We start from the raw sequence: 17,228 nt of genomic DNA on the forward strand, positions 1-17,228 counted from the left end.
TGTCACAACATTACTCAATGTGCAGATCAGTTCATTCTGCATTTCCAGACTAGTATAGCTTGTGTTTCGTGGGATATGCTGTATTATTTCGGCTAGCTCGGTGTCTTTTTTGAGTGTGTAGTTTAAAAGCGAGAGGAAGAGCCCATTGTGTCCGTCTGACATATCCTCAAAATTATCAAGGCTCCCTCTAAAAGGTATCTGATTTTCGGCGAGAAATCCCTCAACATCGATAAGAGCAGACACATAGTACCGGTTTCTATCCAGCTGGTCAGCATTGAGGAGTGTGGAAATCTCCTTACCACAATCGATGCGCCTCTCATTCTCCTTCCACCTCAAAACACAAGTTAAATGTTCGTTTGAAGTTGTGTGTTTGTGAAACCCCCTGCCTTTCTCAACGGCATGTTTCCAATTCTGGTAGCCTCGCACTGTGAAAGTAGAGTCCACTGGGCCACGTGCGGTGTTAAACTTCCCACATGGATAGCAGAATGCTGCATCTGTCTGCACACTGCATTCCAGCCATTCATTAGTCTGGTACCACGAGGACACAAACGAGCGACTCTTGTTCTGCAACAGATAGCCAGGGTACCGCTGTAGAACAACTCGATTCGGTCTCTCACTTCCAAGATCATCGGGAAGCGGCTTGACGGTCACACCCGATCACGAGGCCGCCGCCGAGCGTGGAAACTCGGCTGTCTGCGCTGAGGCTCCAGCCGCAGGGCTGACGTTGCTGGCTTGGCCAGGTTAGCCAGCTTCTGTCGGTATTTCGTCGACATGATCGTCTTTTCCTCCAACTCCTCCTCCTCCTCCAACTCCTCCTCCTCCTCCAACTCCTCCTCCTCCTCCAACTCCTCCTCCTCCTCCTCCTCCAACTCCTCCTCCTCCTCCTCCAACTCCTCCCACAACATGTCTTTCATCATCTTCATTTTCGTCGGTTGCATTTTTTCCTTTTCTGAGCCATTTTCGTATATCCATCATCCACGTCTTTTTCTCCTGCTGCGAGATCGTGCTCTGTGATTGGTCCCTCGTGACTCGTGTCACTAATCTCGTGAACGCGTCACTAATCTCGCGTCTCGCGAGATTTGACGGTTGACGGTTTTATTTATTTAATGATCCATGCATCAAAAACAGGTTTTATCTGCATAATTTCAAATGTAAGCACGATTGCAAACACACATATTTTTAATTTTTATTATGAAATTACTTTTGTAAGATGGAGGGTTGACGGGTTGTGAAGGTCACATGGTGCATGTGCACTTCATCTTTAATAATTTAAATTTATGTCTTTTCCTTAATCATATTATCATATTATGACTATATTACATTTATACCTAACTTACAACCAATCAGGTAACCAGCTTAATAGGGTCTCCATATCGAATACACTGATTGGCCATTCCTAAAAACTAAATGATCCACGATATATATATATATATATATATATATATATATATATATATATATATATATATATATATATATATATATATATATATATATATATATATATATATATATATATATATATATATATATATATATATATATATATATATATATATATATATATATATATATATATATATATATATATATATATATATATATATATATATACATATATATATATATACATATATATATATATACATATATATATACATATATATATATATATATATATACATATATATATATATATATACATATATATATACATATATATATATATACATATATATACATATATATATATATATATATATATACATATATATATATATATATATATATATAATTCTATATATATATATATATATATATATATATATATATATATATATATATATATATATATATATATATATATAACCACCCACAACATCGACATTCGACATGAGGTCTTGGCTGCTGGCGTTGGTGCTTGTGTTATTATCTTTTATCTTGTGGTCTTGGACTGTATTGTCTTGCCAATTGCTTTTGGAGATTCGCTGGGAAGCGCACACTTATCTCTTGACTGTTATTCAAAGAAGGATATTATTAAAGAACAGTTTATCCAAGAAGGCCTAATTATTCACCACACTGAACATCTGGAATAAGGGTTTTAGTTCACACAGGTGAACTCTTAAACAGCAAGGTCACAGTGGGCGCTCGTCCTTAAACACTAAGTTGTTCACAGGGTGCAACAGGACATAAATGAGTGGCCTACAAGTGGGGGGGGCACCAGATGCGCCATGGGGGGGCATTGCACCCAAATTCCCCCCCCCTAGCGACGGGCCTGAACTGATAAAAAAATACCCCCGCAACAACTCACGCTTACACACGACTTTTATTCATCAATTTCACAATGACCGCCACATGGCACTCACTCCTCACCATGGATGCCATGTGGGAATCATCACTCACCACAAACACCACATTGTCACCATATCTCACACCGAATGTCACAACAAGAGCGCCATACTCTACAACTACTCCTACTGCCCCATGGTCGTTAAATCCGCACCGTAGCATTAAGGGACCCTGAGGAGACGTGGATCGAGTTATTTCAAGGCATAACGCAAGGCATGAATGTGCGCTGCAGCTCTTAAAGGGACTTATGGGTAAGCACAGGGATTTCTATAGAATTCCATGTTAGAATGAAGATTAGCGCACGTTCAGGGCCGGAGAATGCATCCAAAGACCACGGCCCCATGTAAAGCTCAGAGCTCAGACCCGTGCCAAAGTTAGCGAGCAACTGACCCATTTTTCATCTCCGAGGCCTGGCGTGGCATGGCTACGGCCACTGTGGCCCAATAGGGGAGCGCAATTTTGCCTACAGCTCATTCTGAAAAGATTCTCAGCCCCTCCCTTCATCCGGGCCCATAAAAAGGGCAGAGCAGAGCCGATCAGGTTATTTTCGTCAGTTTGCCCAGTCAGTCAGTCAGTCAGTCAGTCAGTCAGTCAGTCAGTCTGCTCGTGGTTCAGTTTTGTCGATCAGTTCATCGTCTTCACCCTGCTCATCTGGTCAACTTGTTTGTCGCTGCTGCTTTTTGGCCTTTCATGCCTGGGGCTGTCAGTGGTACTGTGGAGGGAATGCAGAGCCAGTTGAGATCAGCAAGCAGGCAGTCGGCGAGTTGGTGAACATCAGAGTGAGAGGCGCTGGGAGTCCCCATGACCAAGTGGAGGGGTGTCGCACACCGCTGCCACGAGGCAGGGCCTCTTCGTTTCGAGTGATCCTCATTAGGTGCAGTCATTTACACATACAGATTCTCACATGCATAGGATCGGGACTTTTTTCTTGCACATTTTTTCTACCATCTTTCTCTCTCTCTATCTCATCTGTTGTGGATGCACAAAAGAGCATCAACACGAGCGAAGCCTGACTGTTCTTTTAAGGGCAGAACCTGAAGGAGTGAAACGAACTGACTCCCATTTCACATCTTCCTCTCGCACTATGCCGCACCCCCCATGTTGCACTACGCTCACACCTCACACTCCCACACTCTAGACACATCCAGTATTTCTCCCACCTCCCTCTACCAAAGCATTCTGGGTTGCATTAGTCTGCCGACCTCGCCAGGTATTGAGAGGTCATTTACCCTCACCTGCTTCTTTCTCTCTGGGCGATCTAATTTTCCGTGTGTGTGTGTGTGTGTGTGTGTGTGTGTGTGTGTGTGTGTGTGTGTGTGTGTGTGAGATGCTTGTCATAGAGTAAGTTAAGACTGTATAAGATCTAATGGGATAACTCTGCTCTGTGTCTGCTTTTGTAAGATTGTTTGCCTTTTTCCGCACCACACAAATTCCTTGCTTTCCCAACTGTACATTCCAATAAACCCCATTTACTGTGCCACATAACTTTCCTCACATTCTGGTTGTAAATAAAGGTGCTGTTTCGAATTGTTCCCAGCTCATTTGTGTTTTTTCCTTCATTGGTCCAGCATGGCCTGCACCCATGTTTAGCCGGGATGTTATTCCCCAAAGATTAGCTTCGAAACCGGTACGTACTTGGCATTTCTGCTTGGCTGCACTTGATCCAGTAGGTAATCTGGTTAACACAAGTACATACCGAGGGCGCATTCCCTGGTAAGGAGATCACATGACCCTTAGGTAAACGGTTTCTTAGACGGAGGACCCTAAGTGACGTGGCCAAGTTATTGCTTTTGTGGTCAATTAGTGACCCGACGTGTCATTAAGTTATTCATGTGCAATGGCCTTTGATTCCCGGCGAGTCCGAAAAGGAACCCGAGACAGTCCCTCCCTCGTGGTTTCCCCTACGACGCCGGCCCACAACAATATGTTGCTTGGTCTCTTGGAAGTTTTTTGTTTTAATAATGGCTGTATAAACTTATTATAAGAAACTTGGTCCATTATTATTCCGTCAATTTTGGTAATTTTTCTCAAGTACAACACTTCCGTGATGTTTTGCAGACATATCTCAAAGCTACAGCCAAAGATAAGCAGAGTGAATATGATTTTAAAATTTTACTTTTTCTGCACCGCTTATGTTTTTACTTTGCGAAGAGATGGAAGCAACATTGTGATCATCAAATATACCCTTTCTTTGAGTTTCCTTTCCTCTTTAATCGGCAACAGTATAGCTGTTGCTATTTTAGACCTTATTGGAATGCTGTTGTTGAAGTTTGTCTTTGGTGGCATCAGGAGCAAAATTATGGTGAGGTCAATCGTGAGTTTTTGAACTTCTGTGTTTGTGGGGGAAAAGGGCATCGTGTGAAGGACAGCAAGGAGTGAGATACACAAATACAGGAATTTGTAATTATCACCACACCCAGGCCAAATTCGAAGATTAACGCTCTCACCTACAGGGGCGCTCTGCATCAGCGTCACTGACTTGCACTCGCAGCTTCGTGCTCCATACAAATGCATGAACAATTGGAATTTAATGATACATTTGTGCCATATAATATAGAGGACTTTGCATCTGAACTTTTCTTCTCATTTCAGGGGGTAACTTAGTGGGATAACTTGGTGGGTAAGATGAAATTTTGTTTTATTTTGAGTACTTTGTGTATCAGAGAACACAATGACAAAGGAAAACATGTGAACAAAATGTTATCACTTCTTCCATTGCAGGAGAGAACAAGGTAACGTGGATACTTGGAATTTGTAGACCTATCCGTTTTCATGGCCGTGGCAAAAATGCTTAAGCAAATATATTTCGGCACTTTCAAAATGTTTATTTTTGGCTGTTGTGAATCATGTGTGCAATTGTGTAGATTAGTTATAGAGTAATAAGCAAGTATCATATTATTACCTCTGCCAGTGAAGATGGATGGAGGTTATGTTTTTACTCCTGTGTGTGTGTCTGCCTGCGAATAGGATGTCTCGAAAAGTTATGGATGCATTTGGACGAAACTTGATGGACAGGTTGGGTGTGTGACAAGGCCAAAATGATTATAATTTGGTGAAGATCCGGATCCAGCTCCAGATCCGATAATTTTTTTCATTTTTTCAGTGATTCTTCACCATTGAGAGAGAGGAACAAAAATGAGACTGTCGTGCCCCACTCTTTGCGGATTTCCTATTCACGGATGCCGCATATTTGTGGTTGATAAAATGTGACTTGCATCTACGTTAGCAGCCCTGTGCTTGTCGTATTTGCGGAGTTTTCTTTCGCATTTTCTTCACGGGCATGTTCGTGGTTTTTCACAGGCATATTCGTGGTGTTTCACGGTTGTATTCGCGGTGTTTCACTGGCGTATATGTGGTGTTTCATGGGCGTATTCACGCCTTTAATGTTTTTCACAGGATTTTGGATTTTGCCTGATGGATCATGAATCATGAACCACCGGGAACCTATCTCCCTTTTTCCCATTGAAACAATGCCCTGACATTCGCGGCATTTTCCATGAACGTATATCCCCCATGAATAACGGGGTCCGACAGCATATAGCATAATATTTCAAAAACTTGTGAACGGATTGGGACAAAACTTGGTGGATGAGTTGGTTAGGTGACGAAAACAAGCCAATTTGATTTTGGTTCAGGTCCGGACCCAGATCCGGCCTATCATTGCGATACAAAATGTAAACTGTTCAGCCTGGCGGAGGCATGTGCTCAACCAAGTGCCGTTCTAGTTGGAATTGAGTTTTGTCATCTTGTATCATCGCACAAATTATTGTAATTAAGAAATTTCTCAGGCACATAAGTCATGCTTCAAAAGTCTGAACAGTATAAAGGGAATGTCCAAACTACACTTATTGTCACATTGCTTCCATCTCTCACATTGCCTTTTTACCTGCGACATGTCATGTTTACAAAAGCTCTGCATGGTTATTGTTGCTGTTTTTGTTGTTGTGGTTTTTGTTTAGGGTTGGTTTTTGAGATGTGCACCCATTGGTCGGACAGCTGCCGGACCCCACCCACATTTGTCGCTTGACTCCATCCACCATGGTACCCATAAGAAATAATACGGCCGCCATCTTGATATTCTGGTTGGCCAAATACATCAAGCCTGAAGGTCTCTGCTGATTATACAGTGCCCAGGTTTGTTGCGTCAGATTTCCATTGGCTTTGTTTCGGTCGAGTGTTACTCACAAAGAGGGACCCCAAAGAAATCTAATCATCTGTCAAATAAAAAATTATTCGTAAGGTTTAATCCCCATGGTATGTGCATCTATAAAACAATAGCGTTACATAATTTTTGAACAGCTCCATATTGGAGCTAAACAATCCGTGACCATGTGACAAATCAGCTCGGTGGAGGCTGACATGGATGAGAAGTGTCGAGTTAATCTTTCAATAGTTCATTAAATGTGTATTTCCCAATCGCGCTGTTCATCTTTTAAGAGTGCTTTAAATGCTTGTTTCCCAATCGGCCAATTCTTGGACTTTGTCGCGGGTTATGACCACAGTGCAGTCACTCTTGTGAACAAATGAGATTCTGTGAAGTTTCCTTTGTCGCTTGAACAATGTATGAAATTGCATGAGGTTGAAACTTGATATTCGATTCCTCTGCTGTGTGTCAGTGGCTGGGATTTGCTTGAATTTGATGCAACACCTTCTAACATGGTCCATCCACCCCAATTCCCTAACAGAGAGATGCTACCGTCTGCAGCCTCTGTCACTATCAAGTGATAGACTTGGTGGCCCTACCTGGCATCTGACCTCACCCACTAGCCCTCTGTCCCCAAGGGAACAGCAACTCCAGTTTAAATTGCAAGCCGAACATTGCCTCGCTCCAGTCGTTGAACTGGATGTGGATGCGAGCCCGCATAACACGGTTCAAAGTGGAAGCAATTCTGCACCAGGACCGCTGCTACAGAATCCCGCTTTGGAGTGTCAGGCCACTGGTGAAACTGGAAGTGAATTGTATATCGGTGAGGATCTTTCCCTCAAGTGTTATGGGAGTGGGGAAGAAAGTGATGAAGCAAAACATGGAATTGACGAAACAAGCCACCAAACTTTTGCACCTCACGTTTCTCCCGATGAAGACTCTGTTCCGACGAGTCCAGGACATGACTCTGAAATGGACAGCTCTGACTTGGATTTGGCCAGCTTACAGATGACTTTGAAAGCTCCGGAAGCCTTGTCTCATGATAGTTTGTACAAACAAAAGAAAGATCCGTCTTCAGAACAGACGATGTACCAGTGTGTGCAGCAACACCCTGACTCCGTTCATGATTGTACCGATGAGGACAGTGATCCAGGAATCATCACAGATTTCAGGCAAGACTCGATTAATTCAACAGACGTCTGAAGAAAATATCGACAGCTTCCTCAATCGAAGTGTTATTGGGAAGACAAACTCAAGTATTTGTATGTGCCTGTGCAACAACTGTAACTGTGGTAAAGTTGTAAGTATTTAGCGTATATGCACTTGATGTCTTATGAAAGCGGTGATGTGTATAAAATACAAGTTGGCATAAAATAGTTTACCTGAATGGCCGAGTACTTGTGAGAATTGCAAGTTTTTATGGATAGTTGTCAACGTGAACCAATATTGTTAAAAGCACACGTGATTATTATGTAGACTTGATGAAGACTCCAAAGGTAATTTATGTCCTTTTAAAATAAATGTGACTATGGAGTTTGGAAGAGTTTGTAACTTCAATATCTCACCAAGTGCACAAACCACAGGATAGCTTTGAGGTTTGTGCACACTCTCCTTTCAGCTGTCTCGCCCTGGGTTGTTAAATCACAGCCCAGATATGAAACGATACCCTGATGTTTTGCATGCATGGAGAGGCATCAATGTGTGTGCCGTACATTGGAAGGACGTTAAGCTGGAGCATCCATCTGCTCGCATTTGCAGGTGGACTTCAAAGATCCCAAGGTGCTTTTCGCACAGAGTAGGCAAGTTGTCATCGGCACGGTGAACAAGTTTCAATTTCTCACAACTTGAGTCGAGCATCCTGTGACAGCGTCGGTGTCTGTCCAAGATTGGCTCGAGCTTTAAAATGTTTCTCAACTTGTGCTGATACACCCTGAATCTCTGCTAAGAGTATGGGGGCTAAATTATTGTTTTAGAGTTTGTAGTTTTGAAAGAGAAATTAAAGGAATATTTAATAACTGCTGCTTTGTGGAATACATTGGTTTTAATTTTTTCAAATTTTGATCGAGCAATTAAGTGTGCAAATTTTGATGATGGACTGCAACTTATCTCACATGTATTGAACGTACAATCATTTGATTTGAGCCACTGATTGTAGAATGATCTATTATTATTATAAAATAGACAATATTTGTTTGCCTAATTGTAAGTGGAATGCATGGAAGATCATTTAAATACCTTACATGGACTTTTTTTGAAAGCATATTGTGGATAGGATATGTTTGCACTGCAATTGAATAATACCTTCAAAAATAATGGCAAAATATGGGTCATCGTTTGTGTAATAATGTAATTCAGCAGTAATTGTATCAAAACTTACTTTTACATTTCAACTGTTAATTTGGAAGTGTGTGGAAGAAAAACAGTTACAATGGTATTTTGGAAATTGCTGATACTTTAAATATATAATGTAAAAGTGCATTGTTTAAATTAAAAAAAATTATAAGAAGTTAAGGCCATAGGATGCTGATGTGACCTGGCACAGGAGTAAGTTACAAAGCAACACTTATAAAGGAGAATTCTATGTGCAATATAACATATGTAACATCATCTTGATTCACCAATATTGTAACGTGTGTACAGTTTAGGATAGGCAGGCATGGAGTCACATTTCACAAAATGCATTTCTAAATTCTGCAACAATCAAGAGTCATAGAGGAAAAATCCTGTTTACATGGTCAGTGTTTCACACTTGTTGGCTTCTCGTTTCGTTTCAGTGTGTTCTGCTTTTGCTCAGCTATAATTGCACTGGAATGTAAGCTTTGTTTTTTTGGAACTCAGGAGTAAGTTCAACAGAAAAAGAAAAGAAATGCAGCATGAACAATGACTGTCTCTTGTTTTTTATTTTACTTAATTTTTTTTTACATTTATGCTCTGTGCCTGTAATTCTGATAACCAGTATGAATTTGTGCTATTCGTTTTTAATTCAAGTTATAGAGCTCATCTTGATCATTCTGGCTGGAGTTATCTTATTTGTCTTGTGCTGCACTTACAGTTTTCTTTTTATTCTTGGGGGCTGCCAGAAGAGCTTAGAGGTAAGCATATTTGCCTTTGAGTTGGCTAGACTGGGTTTGAATCTCGCCCCGTTTCCACTCTGGTGCAGGACGATTCATTAAAGTCTGCGCTGTCATTCGGAAGCATGTCTGCCAGCACTGATCGTTTCTGGATGTTAAACATCCCACAGTGTCATTCACTGAGAGTAGCAAATTATCACCATCATCCTAGCCAATTTACAAATTGTACCACGTCAGGCCTGGCCAGCCCATTGGCGAAAGACTTCTGCCAAAGGCGTACCCCGGCCGACCCCACAAGCTCAGAATAATTGAAGCCATTAACAAAGTCGTACGAGTAGTAAAGTCCCAGGCTGTGGAATCCACTCCTCGTCTGTCTAATCCTTCCCTTCAGATGTCATTGTTGGTGGTTCATCATGAAGTCCACAAAGAAATAACAATTCTACAACATCTGGAGAATATTTTTAGGATTGCTCTAATAAATGTTTAGGTATGGAATTGATTAAGGTCATAATATCCACCAAGCAAGTCGCCAAATGAAGAAAACTTGCATCCTCACATATTGTATATGGGTCAGATATCTTTGCAATTAGGATTCTCTTTTTGCCACGTAGCTTGCAATAATCCTTTTGATAAGGCGCAGCTAACAAATAATCGCCCATTTCAAATCGATTTTGCGTAAAGATTACCGAAGCTGAGCCATTGCCATCATTCTTCGAGCGGATCCATCAAATACTTGCTAAGCTTGGTAATGCTACATACACATCTGCAAGTTGCCCTGAGTGGGCACAGAGCACTATGTCATGTGTGCAGACCAAAATACAAGTCCAGCACGTTACTGACGTTACGTGGAAAAATACATCATTACATGATCAATCATGTGACAGCTACACAAGCAGATGTTTCACTTATGCGTTAGAAAAGTAATGTCACAAACGAAATTACAATTGAAATTTGGCTCATGACTAACCCAAGAGGAGTCTGCACTTTTACTCTTTGGATATGAAACGGTACTGCTCACAGCATTAAGTGTACAACCATGATCTCAGCACATCTAACACAAAATAACAGCGTGAGCAAATGTCGGCTTGAGGACAAGGTGAGCCCGGCGAATTTCCTGCCAGGTGATTTCCGTTCGTTCAAATAGATCATCCATTTGAATCATTGCAAATTCATTCATTTTGGTGCATTGGAGGTGAGTGGAGGATCGGCAACCATGAATCAAAGCGACTCTGATTTACTGGTCTTAAAATTTTTCAATGTGAATCCATAATTTGCAGTCGGAATTCACCGCCATAAATAAGAATGGAAAAAAAAAAGGCAGGAAAATACACCACACACTGTACTCATTGGTTGTCCTGCTCAGTGTTAACCAGTAGATGTCGACTGTTCACACAAAAACAAAATTGGTGAAACACAGAACGAACTGCTTGCTCAAGGGGACAGAGTGTAGTAATGGTGGTAGTGGGTGGCGAGCTTCATCCCCACCATGTGCCATGGATTGAATCCACTGGGCTCACTCCATTCTCAGTGGGCTTGTGTGTTCACCAGTTTATGGGCACCTCACAATTTGTCAGCAGAACTTGATGCCATCTGCAGATACATTGAGAGTCAAATGATTCAAACAATACGATACACTTTGTTTCGTCATCTCACCGTTTTTGAGAAATGACATAGAACGAGGAATATTTATCATAAATGTAAACTTTAGTTAATGCAGCATTTACTGGGGGCCTATTTACAGAAAATGCAGCAAATAGCTCTACCAAACGTGACTTTATACTGCACTTAAAGGTGGCGTGCAACTGTTTTCACCCGAAGGAGAGTAGGAGCTGCCACAAGCAGCTTCTTTGGTAATATTCCTTTGCATAGAACACGTAACTGCGGCTACCATGATTTGCTCATGGTGAGGCTGTGCTGCTAATGTCGTGCCCCCCTGGAGGTTAGAGCAGGAGCTCAGTAAAACTGGTTAAGGTTCCGGTGAGAGCTCGCTTACTCTTCAGGAAAAGCACCATGGGATGTTCAACATCCACCAACTAATGCCTGCGGACGGGACGCCCAGTTTAAAGTTCATCCGAGGGACAGCACACACATTTATGATCACCCTGCCTCTGAAACACCGGGACGACGGTTTACAGTTGGGCCGAGATTCAAACTCAGGCGAGGCAGCTCAAGAAGCGAGTGTACGTACCTCCAGGATATCCCGCCAGCCCCATTCTTTAAGGCAATGAAGTACACTGAGTGGTTTGCCGTTGCATTGGGATTTGAACCTGCAATCATCAAATTACAATTCAGAAGCTGAGGCAGTTGACCCATCAATAACCCATAAAGAAAAAACAAAGATTTCAATTTAGTCAGGGGCTTTTGAACATGTCCATTATGCTACTGAGATCTGATGCTTATATTATTGATGAAGTGGAAATAATAATTTCGTCAAACTTGTTTTATTTTCGCATTTAAGACTAAGGATAGCATACGTTGAATGTTTTTTGTAAAAAAGAAAGCCAACGCTCATGGAAGATTGAGGTGATGGGGGCAGAAACGCAACATACAGTACGTTGGTGCATTGGGGGTAATAGGTGGACACTAGCATCGGAATGTACAGAAAAAAAAAACGGAGAGAGAAGGGGGAAGGAAACAGGAAACTGCAATCGTGGGGCTCGGTTGGGGTTAATGGGACTAGAAAAAGATCGCGGGTAGAGATGGGGGTGACGTGAGATGGTGGTGAAACCCTGGAAGGAGATGGGGGTTTTGTCGAACTTTTCAGGAAGGCAGTTCCATGAACAAGAGAAAAGAGGAGCAAAAGAGTGGAGATGAAGAGAAAGTCTGAATTTGGGGAGTTTAACTTAGTGAGTATTACTGGAAGAGCATTCTTATACTGCAAGAGTATAAGAAGCTGCGTACGGGCATGGAAGCTGGGTACTACCCAAGTGGAGTAGGGTCAGAGGGCTGAGAGAAGAAAGAGGGAGTATGACCGAGGAAAAGCAGTAAAACACAGAGGCCACCAACCTTTCTGCAATGTAAGAGCAACCAGCCATGCGATGCAACCGAGCAGTGTAAAATATGTCGATAATGTTTCGAGCTTTAGAGTATATAATCCAAGTCAGACAGATGTGAAGTGGGGGTACCAGCCCTTATGAGAGAGAGCAATATTCCATTGAGCAATGGACATAGGCCTTTTAGTAGTTGTGATTGTTCAAGTAGTGACTTGGAATAATTGAGCTTACCCAGTCTGCAGCTGCCTTCGGAGGCCAACTTTGATATGTAGTCGGCACAGGATATAAATTTCTGTGCAAGATAACTTCTCTTTACCAATTTTTTTTTTACCGTTACCATTGGAGCTTTTATAATCAATTTTTTTAAACAAAGCTTTATGATGAGAATATGGAGAAGACGAATTAATAATTTGGTCAAAATGTCAAAGTTCGGCGTCATATAAAATCGTCAATTTTCATCCAATTTACCTGAAATATTAATTATCATTTGAGCTTTTGTTATGCGCCTGGTGTTGGCTTAGTGGTTAGGGTGGCGGCTTGGGATCCCAGGGTCCTGAGTTCAAGCCCCGTTGGCTGCTGAATTAACACCAGGAGGTTGACTCAGCCTGTTCATCCTTCTGAGGTCGGCAAAATGAGTGCCAGTGTACTGGTCCCGGTGTATGCCCCGGTTAGAATAGGTGTACCATATCCCTGTGTGTCATAAGAGGCGACCAGGGTTGGCGTCAGGAAGGGCATCCAGCCATAAAACATTGCCTCAAGAAAAAGCCAAACCCCTGCACAGCAGGGAAAAATGGCTGTAAAAACGGTCTAAAAAAAAACGAGCTTTTGTTATGAAATTTTCAACAAAGTTTTATTATTTTAATATGGAAAAGACAAATTAAGAATTTCGACAAAAGGTCAAAGGTTTTAGCATACAGAAGAAGAAGAATAAGTCAGAATACAAATTGGATGGACTTTGCGTTTTCAGTTGCTTTCTCGTTACCTCCGCCACCGAAGGTGAACGAGGTTATTATATGTTTTCACTCCTCTCTGTCTGTTTATTCGTTCTGGACGGATCTGGATGAAATTTGGTGGGCACGTTGGGTGTGTGACAAGGAAGAAATGATTCAATTTTGGTGAAGATCCGAATTCGGATCCGATAATTTTTTTTAAGTGATTCTTCACCATTGAGAGATGGGGCCAAAAACGATATATAGCATGATATTTCAAAAAGGTATTGGGTCCGATATGTTCTCGTGGATCAGGAATTACGTGGCGGAGGTATGCGCTCCACCAAGTGCCCTTCTAGTTTTTGTATAGACGGTTGTGGAGGAGTGAGAACACCAAAAAGAACAGTTGAAAAAGAAGGGTGATGTGAGGGAGAAGGGGGAGAGAAACACACAAACAGCAGAGTTGAGAGGCAAAATAGAGGGAGACTTGACCAAATGTTGTTTCCTATGCAGCCTGTGGTTACCGGTTGCATTATTACTGATGCAGAGCCCCTGTTACCAATAACCTGGTACTCATTTTGCCAACCTCAGAAGGAGAACATGCTGAGTCAATCCACCTGGAGTTATTTCAATGGCACAACAGGCCCTCAAACTCAATACCAAAAGATCTTCAGCCAGCTACCTTCACCATTGAGCCAATGGCATGCTTACTTGGAGAAGTAAAGTATGTTGATTAGAATGATTAATTCAGCTGCAATCTCATCACAGAAGTGGAAAGAGAAAGTGTGAACTCGGAAAAGGGTGGGTTAATGTGGCTCCAAAAGATGCTGATGGATGGGAAATGACCTGAAGTGGAAGTGAACAGCTATCTTGAAAACCAAGAGAGAACAATGAGATGGAAGAGACTGTGGAAGTTGGTTCCGCAAGTGGCCAAAAAAAAGAGGAATGAAGAAGAGGATGTGATCAGTTATCCTGGATTTGGGAGTTTTACCAGAAAGGGGTTGTTGACATACTGTGCACCCTGCATAAACCTGGGGGGGGGGGGGACACAGAAAGAAAAGAGAATACAAGACTAGAAAAGAGGTGATAGAAGACATAGAGACTGACCTCTCTGTGATGTGAAAGTGATTGGCCCAGAGATTCAGCTTCATCACAGAACATTCCAATTATTTTGATCTTTCCATTCAAGATCCTGGCAATCATAAAAATAACTTCCTCTTCCATAATAACCATCCCCTACTGCTCCAGCTCTCCAACCACATCCTCAACCTGTAATCTAAAAATAAAAACATACCAATTTCTTTCCCAAGAAATGTCGCGAATCTCATCGCCCCTGCCATCCCCTCCCTTCTATTATATACCCTGCACTCACTACGACAATGCAAGGATCCCCATACATGATCTATTTATGTTCAACAGCAATCAATGCTAACAGATGCTGACATATCCCGAGCTTATAAAATGTCCTTTTTAAAATGAGGAACTCTGATGTAACGAGGAAGTTGATTCCACATGTGGGGGGAAGAAAGGAACGAAATAGAAGGGCAATCGGTGGAGCGCATACCTCTGCCACACAATGCCTGGTCCATGAGAAAATATCGGGCCCAATACATTTTTGAAATATCATGCTACATCTCGTTTTTAGCCCGATCTCTCAATGGTGAAGTATCAGTTAATTCTCGGATCTGGATTCGGATCTTCAAAATTGAATCATTCCTCCTTGTCACATAACCAACCTGCCCACCAAATTTCATCCGAATCCGTCCACAACTTTTTGATATATTCCGCACACAAACAAACAAACAAATGAAATGGCTCGTTGAGCAAGGAATTGCCGGAATAACTTTGTCATATCTCCATGATCTCTGAAAAAACAAAAAACCTGAAAATCAATTTGGTTCTTATAAGTCAATAGTGCTACTGTTTAATGAGTTATAGCACTTAGTTTGGTCATGATCATAACTTGGAAGTTAATCGGACTTGAAATGGCGTTTTTATCGTAATTTGAAAGTTTTGACCCGACCCCCCTGACATTCGACCCCCGACCACTAAGAAGGGTGTTGGTGTCGCACCCCAATGAGACACATGGTTGGATGCAGAATTGGAAGATGCACATTATGGATTTGGTTTGAAGTCGATACGACCATTTTCGCGGACGTTATTGCAAAAATAAGAATTTCGGTTTTTCGGTGACCTTGACCTTGACCTTTGACCTAGATTCACCAAAAACGACAAGTGTCTAAGTTGGACCATGGCCGACGTCTGTACCCAGGTTGGTCATGATCGCTGAAATGGTGTGGCTGCTACAGGGTAAACAAATACACAAACAAACAGACAGACACACAGAATGATACACACAACCGACAAACATAATTGCCGAAATCCGAAGGATTCCAGCAATTAACAAACAGAGAGGGGCGAAAACATAACCTCCTTCCACCTTGAGGATGTGGTTGGTATTGAGTGGAGGTGAGCAGTGATTCTGGATTTTGGAATTTCACAAAAAGGGGGTTGCTGGAATACTTGTTTTTCTCCTTCTTCTTCTTCTTGACATGCAAATTGGCCGTGCTTGTGAAACACCAATGTGATAGTTTATAGTCATGTCAGACTTTGAACCCAGGTGACATCTCAAAGGCAAGTATGACATCTGAGTTAACAGATGTTAACTGTTTTCTCCTATCATGTTCTGTTCTGTATGAAAGTTTTATGTATGGTGCTGTATCAATGTTTTATGTTAACAGATGTTAACTAATTTTCTCCCCACCTATCCCCTTCCCTCCCATAAAAGCAAATGTAAAATTGAGACGATGAAAGAGTGAGACTTACTGATTAAAGCACTTCTTCCCTTTCATATTTTCATTCCACTCAAAGAGCGAACCAACGAATATTTGTCCATGTTCTACTTTAGGGAATAACTTAATTTTCTTAACAGATGTTAAAAGTTATCTGAGTTAACAGATGTTAAGAGTTATCTGCCATCTGAGTTAACAGATGTTAACTGTTTTCTCCTATCATGTTCTGTTCTGTATCAAAGTTTTATGTTAACAGATGTTAACTGATTTTCTCCCCACCTATCTCCTTCAAATAAAAACAGAACTAATGCAAAAAGGGCCAGAGATTCACATGGACGAGAAAAGGTACAAATGTAAGTACATGGAATAACAAGAGTGAAAAGCCTAAATATTTTTTTTACAAGAAATTTAAAGCAACTAAGGTCATGAACATCATTGCTTTGACAATCAGTGTCGACAGCGAGGGAAGAGACTGTTTGTTACCTGCTTGTATGAAGGATGGGGGATGTTATGTCAAAGCATAAACACAGTCAGGATGGCCAAAAGGTACAGGCTGGCAGGATAGTTTAGCGGTATGGGTTGGCAGGTTAGCCGAGAGGTACAGGCTGAAAGGATAGCTCAGAGTCACGGGTTGGCAGGATAGCCTAGATGTATGGGTTGGCAGGATAGCCTAGATGTATGAGCTGCCAGGATAGCCTCAAGGGACAGGCTGGCAGGATAGCCTGGAGGTACGGGCTGGCAGGATAGCCTGGATGTACGGGCTGGCAGGATAGCCTGGAGGTATGGGTTGGCAGGATGGTTTAAAGGTACGGGTTGGCAGGATAGCCTTGAGGTATGGATTGGCAGGAGAGCCTGGAGGTACGGGCTGGCAGGATAACCTCGAGGTATGGGTTGGCAGGATAGTTTCAATGTATGCGTTGGCAGGATAGCCTTGAGATACAGATTGGCAG

General features: G+C 41.8%; 2 protein-coding genes across 11 annotated transcripts in view; one reads left to right on the forward strand and one right to left on the reverse strand.

Annotated features, from left to right (window-relative positions):
- The window catches only part of LOC147024368 (proline-rich protein 5-like), a 57,486-nt gene extending 48,976 nt beyond the window's left edge, over positions 1–8,510 (forward strand). For all 8 annotated transcript variants that reach the window (XM_085884199.1, XM_085884200.1, XM_085884206.1 and 5 more), the window contains one exon: positions 7,035–8,510. In XM_085884199.1, coding sequence (XP_085740325.1) covers positions 7,035–7,696 — 662 coding nt within the window. In that variant the 3' untranslated portion in view covers positions 7,697–8,510. The remainder of the gene's footprint in view (positions 1–7,034) is intronic.
- Positions 8,511–9,564: 1,054 nt separating this feature from the next.
- SHISAL1 (shisa like 1) overlaps positions 9,565–17,228 on the reverse strand; it is a 116,936-nt gene continuing 109,272 nt past the window's right edge. For 2 of the 3 annotated variants that reach the window (XM_085884213.1, XM_085884214.1), the window contains one exon: positions 9,565–11,154. In XM_085884213.1, coding sequence (XP_085740339.1) covers positions 11,125–11,154 — 30 coding nt within the window. In that variant the 3' untranslated portion in view covers positions 9,565–11,124. Of the gene's footprint in view, positions 11,155–11,752; positions 11,832–17,228 lie in introns of all 3 variants that reach the window. The other variant, XM_085884212.1, reaches the window with a different exon arrangement.

This window comes from Eptatretus burgeri, chromosome 6 (genome assembly GCF_056783735.1).
Source record: "Eptatretus burgeri isolate ZD-2024b chromosome 6, Ebu_testis_v1, whole genome shotgun sequence".
Taxonomy (NCBI): Eukaryota; Metazoa; Chordata; class Myxini; order Myxiniformes; family Myxinidae; genus Eptatretus; species Eptatretus burgeri.